The 15367-nt window shown below is 38.8% G+C and overlaps 1 protein-coding gene across 1 annotated transcript in view; it reads right to left on the minus strand.

The window, feature by feature from the left end:
• Window positions 1–15367, minus strand: part of MAGI2 (membrane associated guanylate kinase, WW and PDZ domain containing 2) — a 1298069-nt gene that overhangs the window by 268636 nt on the left and 1014066 nt on the right. Inside the window, 2 exon segments of the mRNA XM_055301214.1 lie at window positions 11077–11259; window positions 13189–13310. Coding sequence (XP_055157189.1) covers window positions 11077–11259; window positions 13189–13310 — 305 coding nt within the window.

The raw sequence follows: 15367 nt of genomic DNA on the forward strand, positions 1-15367 counted from the left end.
TCCCCCCTTATTTTGGTCAATACCTCGTTTACGTGATGAAATGTTTTAGTTTCTGACAATAGTTCTTGCCATGAAGGGATGCCAAATGCACCTTAAAGAGTTGGCTTTTTGAACAAAGTAGTCAATTTGATGATGACGTGAGATTTACCGTGTGTGCTCCTGCCAGTTCATGCAAATCATCAGCTGGCGCATGTGAGAGGCGCCTTAATTACACTGGATGCGGGAAAATCACGTTTCTGCAGCTGCAGCAGCTTTGATATTTGCAGACTCCAGTGTGCTCCATCTCTAATTTCACTGGCAGCTTGCAAAAACCAGCAGAATTACACTTATAAACAAAGGTCTGCACGGCAATTTATCTCCTATTGACTTCCGTGAAGTCTTCTTGTTTAGAATGCGAAGAGATTTATAATTATGAACTAAGATCTAAGACTTAGCTGAGGAAACAGTGGAAGACATATTTCTTGCCTCTTTTTCTCGCTTATCTGTAGATGGTGATATATGTGTGTGTATCTAGGAAACTAAACTACTCATTGAGCCCTTACGAGCCTGCATGACAGTCTGTAGGGGTATGCTCCAATAGCCTATATGGATATTTGATTCAAGGAGTATTATTTCTTTTAACAGAAACATATATATATATTTTTGCCTCAGGCATTTTCCAACTATCTTACCCTCCCTAAGACTTTTCTTTTTATTTCACACGATTCAGGATTGACACGTTTTTGTTTTGGAGTGGGTTATAGTTATCAAAAAGTAAGGAGCTTCATTAAACAGATGAAGGTTAGGTTAGTGGCGTCTCCAACATGTATAATAACAGGAGTCAGAATCCAATGGCATGACTCAATGGTACCCCAGCCCAGTTTTCAGTGGTTTATGCACACCCATGAGGTTGAATGTCCTACTTCAGCTGCCAATCTACCAGTAGAATAAGAATTTTAAACACGGCACTACAATTCTAAAAATTTTCTAATTACCTCCTTTAAAATTGAAAAGTATTTTAAGAAGCAAGAGTTGTTTTGTTGTTAGTGTTCCATACAGAATCATTTCAATCCCAGGGTCCAAATGGTGAGCACCCTAAGCTGTTCATAAATCTTATCATTTATCTATCATTCCCAGAATGCTAAAGCTTCCTTCAATTTCTTAGAAGATAGTCTTATAAATATTAATAATGGTTACCAATTTCAAATGATTCTATATGTCATGCCCTATCCTAAGTACTTTACATGTAATAGTTCATCATATGAAATGTTTGGTTAAATTAGACAAAGAAAAGCCTTAAATAATTCTCTAAGGCAGCATAAATAATCATTGAAAAATCTACGATTATTACAGTAAATCTTGTGCTTTCATAGTAGTCCATGGAAGCAAATCAGTGCTGCACAGATAGATTCCTTCAACTGCTCAGTCACCAAGTTGAATATATGTCATATAACTGGTAGTAAATAAGCCTCAGGAATTTATTATTGATGAAGTCAGATGTAGGCTCTGACCTCAGAGAGCTTATAGGTAGGTGCTGGAGGGCAAGGGGAGATGGCAAATAACAAGTGTTTACAGGTCCACTGAAGGAGGGGGCAGGTGAAAGTAAGCACCTTTTATAAAACAAACAAACAAACAAACAAACAAACAAACAAACAAACAATTTCCTGATGAACCAAGAACTCAGTTCCATTAGTTACTAGATGGAGAATAATAGGAAATGTATGAATTTAACATTGTCTATAAAAACACATATGCCCATCCAGATACCAGAATATGGTATTCTTCATACCTATGTGGATACTTTTGTTTCATTTATAAGCAAGGGAACTGGTGATCCTGACCCCAGGGCTAAGAAATTAAAATTATTAAAACTTATTAAATGCATTTAGATAATGCCATTATTTCAAATCTGTCTAATTTAAGCTGAAAACCTTTCACTAATATACTGACAACCAACTACTTCCTCTATAGAGTAGGTAATAAAAAGACAGCATTAACCCCATAATCTCCAGTCCATTTCCATTAAATGTAGTAAGTTTTCAGATTTTTAAATCAACATCTTCATACCCAGTAAGATCACTCTAATGTAACATCCCTGGTGTTATATATAGCCTCTAGCCCCATTCTGAGCTGGGCTCTTAGGCTGAGTAGGAGCCTGATCTCCTTTCTTCTTTAGCTCCTGGAGGGCCAGAGAACCTGTACTGCAAATTAACGTAAAGCTTTTCTGCAGAATAACTTAAAAAAATAATAGTGAGAAAAATACATTTAAGTGCATCGATTTCCTTGGTGTTCATAGGTACAATGGTCATGACTGTCATAACTCAATTACTGTGTGACTTTACCCAAATGGATGCCAACACTGAAACTAGAAACAAAATCAAAGCAACAAACTTTGCTATATCTGTGCTAAAATGAGAATACAGTTCTTCAGCCTGGGGCAGAGATGAAAACTAGATAGAACTTGTATAGTTGTTAATCCTTCTCAAGTGAACTTTTATCTAGGTTCTGATTTTAAAAGAAGAGGTCATACACAGCGTTGTACAAGGCACTTACAAAAAGAGAAAAGATAGAAATGTGCCAAAAAGAGGCACTGCAATAGCATTTGTTTGGGTTACAAAGACCTCTTTTTTAAAACTAAATGCGTTATTGAAGCATATCATGATTTTAAGAATTGGTGCAACAATTTTTAATCCTTTCAAGTGGTTCAGTTTATAGCCAAAATCAAGTATTGTGTCAATGATGGCATTTGAATTACCTAATATATCATCCTAAAAGGAGTACAGAAGATAAAAAGTGTTTACTGTAGCTCTTGCCTTCTCTGCCAGATGTCTGGTGATTGACCTGAAAGACACATTACTTGCAGGGGAGATGTTAGGTATTTGAACAAAATGAAGTGAGGTTTTAAAAGTTAGGGGTGTTAGTAAAGAATCAAGAGTAAATATATTGACAAGCCAAACAAGCACAGTTTATTTCTTCTCTACTAGAGATATTAGTATTGGTCAGCTGGCTAGAAATTCAATTCTATTTTCTGGCTTTTGTAGAGCGCGAGATTCTTTTTTTTTTTTTTTTTTTGGAGCATCTAAAGCTCATAAATGTCTAATATCAAGGGGCAATTTAGAAAATTATCTCACATAGATCTAAGTCTCAATATTTTGTTAGATCTTACACAGTGAATTGCTGTAACCACTTCCTCTATTTTTATTAGGAAGACAGAGCTGGAGACCTGGTGATTTTACTGCTCATGTTCCCTGGATGAGGCATTATGATTCACTGTTATTTATTCATAGCACGATGGAGAATTGGAAGGCAACACATCATCAACGCTTCTGTGTCAGAAAGGTAAAGAGGTAGAGTGTCCACAAAAATAAAAGATAATTTTCTGAGGGACACTGGAACAAAGTCAAGTAATTCAGAAACAAGGAAGCCACAGAAAGGATATTGTGGTAGATAAAAGATTACTAGAAATGTTTTGCCCCTTCTCCCATCAAAACAGGGGGCCTAGTTTCTGGGCCCTTGAATATGGGCTGAACTTTGACTTGCTTTGATCAGTTGAAGGGGTGGAAGTGACGCTGTGCTGGTTTGAGGGTAGGCCTTAAGAGGCTTGACAGTTTTCCCTTAGGGCCCTAAGCCACCACAGAATCTGGTCCAGACACCGTGTTGGAGAGACCATGTGGAAAGAGAGGTGCCTTGTCAGTCATTGGGAATCCCAAACATCCCTGCTAAGGCATCAACTGTGAGTGAAACCACCCAGCACATCCCAGCCCCAGGAAGGCTTCTTAATTAATGTGGCTGCATGAAAGTCCCAAAGTGAGCCCAGCAGATGAGAGGCACCCAACAGACTCCAGGCAAGAATGTGGAATCATGAGTGAATGTTTGATTGTCTCTGAGTTTTGGTGTGGTTTGCAATAGAAAACTGCACGGATACTTCAAACAGAAAAATTGCATTTCTCTGATTCATTCATTTGCCTCTGGAAATTGACAGGACCATCTAAATATGATCAATGGAGGTGGAGGCTGATGATGAAGAACTGGCTGATTCACTAAGACACTTTATAAGGCAAGCCAGTTAGTGTAAGAGCAGTGGGGACAGATAAAAATTCAAAAGGAAGGCTGTGCTGGATACAGGTTATCAGGTTGACAGAAGATGAGACACAAAACATTTTTGAATTACTTCTTGGGCTTTCTTTTACATACACTGTTTCTCAAGAGATATTTAGTTAACAACCATGGAATTTCATTAAATGGCTAAGGAGTTAAAAATGGTTAGGGAGGATCAAATAAAACTGAAGTAGGGGGATGCCTCGGTGGCTCAGTGGTTGAGCATCTGCCTTCAGCTCCGGGTGTGATCCTGGGTCCCAGGATCAAGTCCCATGTCAGCCTCCCTGCATGGAGCCTGCTTCTCTCTCTGTCTGTGTCTCTGCCTCTCTTTCTGTGTCTCTTATGAATAAATAAATAAAATCATTAAAAAAAAAAACTCAGGTAGGGCAGAGTGGGAAACCATTGGGTGGCCATTAACTGGAGAACCAGTACTAGAGCCTGCCCTAAGAGGGGCGATAATTGTCACATTGAGAGCACAGCAGTCATCTGCTCACACAGCACCCACAGCTTCAGGTTAATCTTTGCAGTTCCCTAGCAAGCAAAAGGATAGCTAAGATTTCAGATCATATGAATTACGGCATAGAATATTATCAGGGTTAAAGTCCCCCGCTCCCCCCAGAATGAGAAATTGCTCTTGATTCAATGTCCTAGACTGATATGAAAGATAAACAGAAGGATTAATCAGCTTTGTTCTATTAGGTAGATGGCCACGGACTCTACTCCAAAAGTTAGTACCCAGGAATATTCATAAATACTCCTTAAAAGCAATTCTGAGCATAGGCTCTGTTGCAAGGTGGTCAGGGTAGGATGGAGAATGTTTAAGTTGTACAGTAGATGGAAAAGGAGTCTTCTGGCTACCTACCACTACATGCAGTAGTTCTCAAACTTTAGTGGGTATAAAAATGCAGATCCTAAGATGTCTAGTTTCATATGACAGACTGATTGCACATGGCTATCCTCCTTTTTTTTTAAAGATTTATTTATTTATTTATTTATTTATTTATTTATTTATTTATTTATGAGAGAGAGAGAGAGAGAGAGAGAGAGAGAGAGAGAGAGGCAGAGACACAGGAGGAGGGAGAAGCAGACTCCATGCCGGGAGCCTGAAATGGGACTCAATCCCGGGACTCCAGGATCGCACCCTGGGCCAAAGGCAGGCGCCAAACCGCTGAGCCACCCAGGGATCCCCCATGGCTATCCTCCTTAACAAAGGCTTTAAAACGCATAAACCCACAGCAATGAAAAGAACCCAAGAGAAGCCATTTATGTGACAGAGGGGCTGTTATATGACATGACAGCTCAAGAGAATTTTAGAATATGGAATGAAAATCAAGGCAAGATAACTAATTTACAATGGCTTTGGAAGGTCTAATCCAGAGTAGGGGTTGGCAAACTCTGGCCCATGGTGCAAAACCTGCTGCCTATATTTGTAAATACAATTTTACTGGAACACAGCCATACTGATTTATTTATGTGTTGTCTAAGGCTGCTTTCATGACAACAGAATTAAACAGTGTGACAGAGACCACCTGGCCCACAAAGCCTAAAATATTTACTATTTGAACCTTTACAGAAAGCATTTGCTGATTCCTGTTCTAGTGTGTTCTTGGAGGAGGGGGCGACACAGGCAAGAAGGGCTGTCAGCTGCTCTGCAGAATCTCAGGGTCTGGGATTACGAGGCATTGACACAAGTATACAGCAGATGCCTCCCGGTGGCACCGTATGCAGAACTCCCATCACCTACCCCGAGTCGAAAACTGAGGATGTCTCCAAAAACAATATATGTCCCCATCTAACAGACTTTTATATTTCGTCCCTGGCTAAGAACCCTAGAGAAACTATTCAGTTTTACTTTTAAATATGGACAATTGAGGATCATAACACATGTGAGGACTGCACTCTAATAAAATGAGCATCCATAAAATAAAGAAGTATGGATATGGATAACGGTGGGCTCTGCTGGGGAGAGACACAATGGAATGTCCCCAAGGGTCAAGATGAACAATTATCCTCAGACAGGAACAGGAGGACAAAAGATGCCCAGAAAAAAGAGGACTGTCTAGAGGACCTAATGTGATGGTGCTTTTGGTGGAAAAAAAAAATAATAATAATTTGCAGAAAGAGATTGCAAGAGAGAAAGACAAAGTGAAACTTCTCAAAGCTGTTGAGGGGGGAAAATGTATTAATGGTGCACAGCTGGGGTCAGAGAACAAATTTATAAAGCCATGGTAATGCAAAAACTGTACAAATATTACTAAAATTAGTTGTGAAATTCTACTGGGAAAGTGTGAGAAGGCAGATGGGAGACAAGAGAGTGAAATCTTCATTTCTTTCTAAGAGGAAGTAAATATAGGTTATGTCTAAATCTGTTAAATCAACACAACAGTATAAACACATTAATTGGAGGTGTGAAGGTATTTACCATCTATAAGAACACAAACTGATTGAGTGCCTCTGAGATGTGGGCCTGGAGGGTGGGGAGGGGCACGACAGGAGATATTTTATGCATTACAGATATTTTGATGCTATTTTTTCCCACATGCATGTATTTATTTGACAGTTTTTGTAAGTCTATAAATGCACATTTCCAAAAACCACTTCTAGGAAGCTGGAATCAGTAGGCACAGGGGCACAGGAATCTGCATCTTTTAAAGCTCCCCAAGTGATTCTGACAAAATTTATCTTATGCCTCTACTTCCAGAAACACAAAGAACGAGGAGGCAAACAGTGAAAGAGCAGTAACGGTGATCTGCTGGGATGGAGAGGTGCGGGGAGCCAGAGAATGTCAGGATGCTAGCCTCCCAGTTTCTTGCCATTTCACTCATAACACAGATACGTTTTAGAAGAGGGCAAATAACATCTAATAGATTGGGAGTGACCTCATAATTTTACAGAAGAACTTCACAGGCAGGCCAGCTTTCCTCCCTCTTACACTTGTTGAAAACCTCAAGCCTTGATTCAAAAATTAGCCTGAGGAAAAACAGGAGACATCGTGTAATGAGAGAAGCTTTTTCACTGAAGGATGTTAGATAAATAACTCTTGGGCTCTGCAGTTTATAAGCCTTAGTATATCAGTCTTGATTTTTAAAGTAGTTTAAAGAATATTATCAGGATCTTTGGTGCCTACAAATGATTGCCAGGATGTAGAATATTAAAAAATCAGAACTCAGATAGTTTCTGGGCCCTGTGGTGATTTCTTCTAAGAAAGCTTCTTCTAGAACATTATAGGACCGTTGGGGATTGGCTCAATTACTTGTCAAAAAGCAGCCAGGGGCACAGTGTCCTCATTTTCTCCTCTTCCGTACCCCTTTCCCTGAATCAGTCCTGACTGAAAAGGAAAGAATTCCCATCCTATGCTTGTTTCTATTGTGCAGGACGCTTGGTCAACATTTTAGTAGAGGGAATCTTCCTTTGTGTTCATACAAATTATTGATGCTTCTTTGCCTAAATTAGGGAAAACCTAGAGCTAGAAAAATTGATTCAAGTATCTTCATGCTTATTTCAATGTCAAATGAGACTACTTGCCTTAAGATTTATTTATTTATTTGAGAGAGAGAGAGAGAGAGAGAGAGCAAAAGAGAGAGAACACAAGTGGTAGGAGGGGCAGAGGGAGAGAGAGAGAGAGCGAGAGAGACTCTCCAGCAGACTCCCCAATGAGCCTGGAGCCTGACTCTGGCTAATTCCACAATCCTGAGATCATGTCCAGAGCTGAAACCAGAGTGGAAAACTCAACGGACTGAGCCACCCAGGCACCCCGAGACCACAGACCTTTTAAATACTAAAGATTTATCATTTTATCTGTAGTGTCTATTTAAAAAAAATCTTTAGGTTCATTTATAGGTTCATTTATAATCAACCTATAGATTATAGGTTCGTTGTATAGTCATTACAAAAAGAAAATCAATTTTGTCCTTAACATGTTTTTGTCTTTTTAATTTCTTCCAGAAACTGGAAGGCTGGTTTGTTTTGTTTTATTGGTAAGTTATAGGTCCAACTAGCCTTCACCAGGCCATGCTGTAAAAGTAGAATTTAGCCAATTCAAATTTCCTTTCTTAATTTCTAAGTATATCCAACAATCCATTCACTCATCCATTCATCCATCTAACACATACTTATTGAGCACCTGCTATTTGCCTTGCACTGTTTCAGGTTCTAGGGACACACAAAGAAAACATCAGCCATAGAGTAATTAGTCGAAATTACTCTATGCCTAATTGGTTGAAAATTTCTATAAGAACTGTATTTGAGAAAGATTTTATGTATAAGTATTCATGCATTTATGATATCTGTTTTTTAGTTGAGGTTATATGACCATATACTATTCTTTGATGTTTCCTACATGTCATTATAGTTCTCCTTTACCTGTTATGATTATCTTTTTATTTGCTAGTTCACATGAATAGCTACTGAGGTTGGAATATTGCCATATACTGTGATGGCACATAAACCTTTTCTAGGTATCCCCCACTACTGTGGCTTTGCATATGTTGTTTCCTCTTCCTATGGCTCTCCTTATTTGTACACCTAGCAAACACCTATTCATCATTCAAAACTCTTTCAGGCATCATCGTTTCTATGAGGCTCTTTCTCTAAGCACCTCCCAATGGACTGAATCTCCTATTCCTCTGTACTATTTCTGAACTTTATATTTATTTTTATTGAACTGATGTAAATACTCAGTAACATGCTACTCATTATTTCTATAGTTAAGCTTCTGAAGGATAGAAACATCTGTCTCTTCATTTTTGCATCCCTAATAATTAGCAGACCACCTGGGACATATGGATATTCATAAAATATTAACTGAATGAACTGAGGAGCCATTCCTATTCTAACTTGTGGAATGCCATAGAAATGCGCTTACATTTTACTTAAATTGTCTCACAACTAAAAATAAACATTTAAATTTTTTTAGTATTTTATAAGCAGCCGATTTCAAACTTTCATTGTATTCTTTTCCAATGAGAGAAATGATCATTTCTATAAAAGCCCAATAAGACTATGTGGTTAGGAACATGCTTTTCTTTTTAAACATTTCTGTTGCTTCCTCCTTCCACTCTCTTGACTTTGTGCCAACATCAGGGTTATTACAGATTCATCCTATTCATATTGTGTTACAACTCCTTGTTTAGCTATCGGAGGCCCCTTCCTAGATAAAACTCCCTGAGAGCTGGGTCATGTCCTATCCATCTTTGTCACCCTTGTGTACTGTAACGTTTGTGAAGTTTGTGAAAGTGAAGAGCTGAACATGTGTTTCTTGAATGAATAGGAATAAAAGCGAAGCAGTGAATATTATTAGATATAAGTTTTTCTGTTAGGACCTATTTTGTGATTAACAATGAAGAAAATGTGCTAAATTCTAAACAAAAGTTTTGACTTTGTGGCTGAGTAAGGCTAGCTTAGACTGTGGTTATAGCAAACTAGCAAAAGGAGTAAGAAGGGAAAAAGCGTTGCTGTGCAAATGTCTTTTAAGTTTACACTTTATAGTTTTGAAACATGGACTAGTGGGTTGGATCAGAGAAAAAATAACTAACTATTCCTTATCATGAAAACAAAGAAGTTTATTATGTATTTCACTGAAGTTCAAAAGCTTTGGGGAACCCTGTCCCTCTACTGAGATGGTATTCCTTCTATAATTTCCTCTTATTCTAATTGTAGGTAATAAGACGATTTTAAGTTGAGTCATTTGATATTTCTCTATGATTTTTTGGCAACATGAAGGTGTGCATGTTGAGTAAAATATCACCAGACGAACAGTAGAGTTGGACACTCCCTAACTGAACTCTTACAGAAAATGATGTACACGTGGTTTTTACAACTGTAGTATTTGAAAAATGTGGTGGGTTAGTTTTAAAACTTTGCTCAACTTTTCAGGAGATGCAATACCTATTAAATGGATTATTATTCACTCACTAGTGACCCTGAAAAGAAGTTATTTCTGAAGGAACCATTTACCTAGTGGTAATAAAACAATTAACAAATATGCAGACCATAGAGATGTAAAAACATTTCCTCAAAAGTAATTCTCTAATTTGTGTATGTACTAGGACACATTAACTTTAGGGAATTGATATCATAAATCAAATCAACATTGTGAGAAATGTGTAATGGCGATACAGGTCTTTGGAGATATAGTCCCTGCATTTTATAATACTCTTTCTAATGTATTTCAAAAACAACACTACAAAAATCTTGAATCAGTATTTTAAGTAAACAAGATCAAATTTGACTTCTTCTTTTTGTCCCCCAAGTAAAAAAAACTAGCATTTACAAATTATGAGATTAATCCAAGGTCATGGGCCAGGTAGGAGAATTTAAAATCAGACTGTGAAACCACACTTAGTTCATTACTTTTTTTTCTACCTCTGTGCATCTTTCATATTTTATACTTCCGTGCCTTTAACAATTTGCCTCTGCATCTCCATGTTAGATGAATTTTGATTATACTTTGACAGACATCCAACTAACTGCATGTGAAAATTGATTCATAAGAACTATAGAAAAAACCCTTATATATTAAAACATTGATGGGGACATATAAAGATGAATACCATTCAAATTTTTTTCTATGAGATTAACATGCATATTTAAATATCTAACCTGGGCAATTCAGCATGAGAATATCACAAGATTAATGCAGATTTTAAAATATCAATGGTTGAACATAAGGTAGAATAGTATGAAATGTTAATCACATCTCTAAGAAGGAACTCTAAAAATAAATTAGGAAAGTGCCAATCTCAAGAGTCCATTAAATCCAGCAAATAGAAGGGGCAGTCTGAAAAACGAGACAAAAATGATATTTAGAGCTATTTCCAAAATACTTCAATTTGATACTCCAAAACTTAGGAGAAATATAATTTCTGGTGTCCCTAAAGAGAAGGGATCTTTGACCTCCAACTTAAGAACACACAAAGAAGCTCCTCCTATTTGCCTTGGGTGAGGGGGAAGAAAGGTGTTGTAAAATTTCTAGAATTTCTAGAGCAGTAAGCACCTTACCTGTTTCCATTTTCCCATCCTGGGCTGCAGGCCCATCCGGAATCACACTTTTCACCTGCAGAAACTCATCAGGCTCATCTCCACCAATGATGGTGAATCCAAAACCCATGCTGCTCTTTTTTAGAGTGATGCTGAGGAATGTTCCCTTCAACTGGGATGCATCCCGGGTGAAGAGCGGTTTTTCTACATTGGCCAATAGAAGTTAAAAAAGAAAAAGCGTATTTAAGGCAAGTTCTCACACGGGCGAAAGCCAGCTACGGAGCAGCAATGCCAGGGGTCAGTGTGGGTGTTTCCTGTAGTAAAAGCAAGCAGGGGGTGACGGTAGGAGCAGAACTTTTAGTACTGCCTGCAAACACAGAGCAGTCCCAAGCATCCAGGAAAGCTGAAAAAGCTGCTTGGTTGGTAGATTTTCTGTCAAGTCAGGGTTTCCATTCACCAAAGTAGCCCTTCTTGGGCTTTTTTTTTTTTAAAGGCTGAATCAATAGGCTATCAAAGCCTATCAATCAAGTGGAGCCCAAATCATCCAGACACATCTGTATACATTCCTCTTGTTCTAAAGGAGTTCAATCAGGAGGTATGTGTGAGTGGCTGGTCCTGCACAAAACTTTGAAGGGATAAAACCAGAAAACCCAAATGGACTGTTTTAGTTTTAAAAGGGTAAGACCCATGGAATGCTACCATCCATTCAAATGTCTAATCTATTTAGAAGGAGCACCTGGATGTGGGACTGAGTTGACTTTTGCTTATATTGTGAGATGCCATAAAGATAACCAGATACAGTTCTACTGACCTCATAGTGTTTAGTATACTCTACAGTGTGAGCAGAAGGCAAGCCAAAATTTCTACATATAATTATGAATGTAAAGGTAACACATTTTGCAACAACATGTTGATACATTCAAATCACATACCTAAATCATCTGAACAAAACTTGAACCCACTCATTTAGGTTTGGCCACTAATTTGTTACATAATATGCTTTTCCCGTTATGATCGGTGATAAACATATTCCTAAGCATATTAAATGCTTTAAAAGTAATAGTCATGCTGGGAAATAGAATTAATATCTGCTTTAAATGCTATCCCAGTCAAGTGTGTGTGTGTGTATATATATATATATATGTATATATACACACACACATATGCACGTGCACACATAAATACATTTAGTTGTTACATTTTCAGTGATATGATTTGATGTTTGTAACAGCCAAACTGTACATAGAGATTTAGCTTAAGTATTTTGGTGCTTTTGCTGCTGTTACATTTTGGATGATATGTAATAGATATAATGAGTCATCATATTAGAATTTTACATCACAGATCTGCACTAAAAAGATTAAATATAATAATTCTCTATTTTATATTTAAGTCTATTTTACATCTTTTTCTTTGAAATGCAAATGGAAAATGCTTATAACCTCACCATCTATGTTCCCTTTATGAAGGTAACATTTACAATCAGAGAGAAGTTACTGTGAGACCTTTACATTCATTGCACTTTGTGCTGTAGTGGTGCGATATTCGTGCTTTTATTTACGAGTAAGAGCCCACAAGACATGAAAAGTTTGTGCAGCTACTCATCCCACCACGTAGCTCCAAGGTGTGGTCAAGTGCAGCAAGCAGCCCCGGACCTACCGCAGGGCCAAGGCCTCCCCGCGTGGTCACGCGGATAGTAAGACAAGTCATTCACGCTGCGCGACCTCTCCGGGACAGCGCGGGGGCAGGTGCATGTGGGCCTAGGTAATGTCGACGAGGAGCCAGCTACTGTCATAAAGGAGAACAAGCCTTATTCTTTTGCGTGGTCTTTTGAGGACACACCTACGAGTCTCTATGAATCTGCAGTTTACAGTACCACTGTCAAAACCCATTAGTCTCCACCTGGCACCATGCTGTAAATTCCTATAAGGTACTGCCAGAGGCTTTAATTTAATCCATGGTTGCTAAGTGCATTAGTTTAGAGACAGAGCAAACATCCAGCTAAAGCTAATAGAGGGGCTTGGGGAAAGCAAATTGATTATTTGAAATAGTCTAAGCTAAAGGCATATTTGGAAGAGCAGTTTGGTAGATAGTTTTTCCCTTTGAAACAGTGCAGATGGACGTGGTACTCACCTCGGAAACCTGGCGCCTGCAGGGGCTTTGTTCCCAGGTCTGTGTGGGGCATGTTATGCTGCTGTAGCTTCCTTTTTGCTTCCAGGACAGGGTTTTCAAACTGTGTTCTTCTGTTTATGTGGCTGAAAAATAAAATTTCAAATTAGGATAACAGTGGGGCAAAGTCATTTAAGAGAACATATGTATAGCTCTACAGAGAGCAGGCGATTAAGGGACACCTTATGTGATTAATCAAGTACCCCGCCAGGCACGAGGTCAGGCCTCTGCTGGGGCTGGCCTGTGTACAGAGCACATTTCTGTGACAGGAGCAGAGATCTCAATGCCTCTATCATATGTTACTGTGTTTCAATTATGCATGATTCAACCAAAAGACCTAGAATGTGCACTTGCTTTCTGGTCTACTCTGTTAGACATGAGTTTGATGCATTAAGATAAATGATCAACCAACGAAATTTATACCGAATGGTGTTGCAAAGAGTGTCATCTAAGCTTTGCAAAGTCTCCATACCTAACAAGGTAAGTTGAATTCACGGATTACTAGCAACCAGCATCTACACTTTTTAGTGTCAGACAGACCTGGATTGAAGGGCTGGGATACAGAAGGAAAGACTCTCAAGGATATTAATGGAAGTCATAGAATACCTGTAGGAGGGTTAATGCTCATCAGTCGAAAGTAGAGTATTCACATTTGATATAATGAGATGTAAACTCATAGATATCAGACTCAGAGTGGCTTGGAGCAGCTGTGGGTCAGCTAGCCTGAGGGCTTATAGTATAAGGATCCCTGATAGTCTCCTTACAGTTTAATGAATTATTGTATGAAATTTAGGGCTCCGTGTCAGTGGAGAGGGAAGGAACTAACAACTCTGCCTTGTGGCAGTGACATATAGCTCTTTCTCTAGGATATGAATGCTCCCAAGAGAGGGCTCACATATACATTGGTCTTTGGTCTGTGTACAAATAGAAATAGGATTATGCATGAAAGCCTGAAAACCAAAGCGGAATTAGAAGAGGAATGAACAATTCTGACCAAATAACTCTGTGCTACTAAGTACTGCAGATATATTTTCTCAATGTAGTTAAGCAACAGTCTTGAATTGGAATCATTGCTATTTTAAAGGCAATGAGACTGACACACACAAGGTCTGATGACTTGCTCTAAATCTCACGCCTAGGAAGTGGCAAGGCACAGATCTGACCCAAAAAAATGCAATTCTTAACCACACATTTTCTTTTCAATGTATGAGTTCACACTGGTAAATGCACACATATATTTTTAAAGATTTTATTTATTTGAGAGAGAGAGAGAGAGAACAAGCATACAAGGAAGGGGGAGGGGCAGCGGGAGAGGGAGAAGCAGACTCCCTGCTGAGTCGGGAGTCAGATGCAGGACTCCATCCCAGGACCTCAAGAACATGACTTGAGCTGAAAGCAGACGCTTAATTGACTGAGCCACCCAGGCGCCCCATGTGCACACATATTTAATGTGTGTGTGTGCAACACAAATCACACACAACACACAAATCCTCTCATTATGTCTTCTAAAAGTACGTATAAGAAAGAAAAGGAGGTAGAAGAAGGAGTGTTTCAAAACCAATTTTCTATTATTGTAAATCAGATAATTCCTGTGAGACAAAGAAGCAGTTGTCAGAAACATGATAAGAGGGGCAGCTGGGTGGCTCAGTGGTTGAGCGTCTGCCTTTGGCTCAGGTCATGATCCTGGGGTCCTGGGATTGAGTCCTGCATCAGGTTCCCTGCATGGAGCCTGCTCCTCCCTCTGCCTATGTCTCTGCGTGTCTCTCATGAATAAATAAATAAATCTTAAAAAACAAACAAACATGATAAGATAACTGCAGTATCTCATTGCTTCCTCATAGGAGGCAGGGTAGGGTAGCTGTCTGCCACAAGGCTCGCAGTCATTTGGCCCTGGATTCAAAATCTAGCTTTACCACTTGATTAGCTGTGTGATTAAACCTTCATCTGTCCTGTCATATGGACATAATATTGCCTTCCTCCTGGGGAGGTTGTGAGGGTTCAATGAAGTAGTAAATGCTGGCACAGGGGATCAAACATAGTTCAGTAACTAGCAGCAGCCACCTGCCACCACCGTCACAATGTTTTCATCATCATCACTGTCAGCATTTTGAGTCCATAGAAAGGCTTCATGGGATGTGGTATT

The sequence above is a fragment of the Nyctereutes procyonoides genome, unplaced genomic scaffold (assembly GCF_905146905.1).
Source record: "Nyctereutes procyonoides isolate TBG_1078 unplaced genomic scaffold, NYPRO_anot_genome, whole genome shotgun sequence".
NCBI classification, from domain to species: domain Eukaryota; kingdom Metazoa; phylum Chordata; class Mammalia; order Carnivora; family Canidae; genus Nyctereutes; species Nyctereutes procyonoides.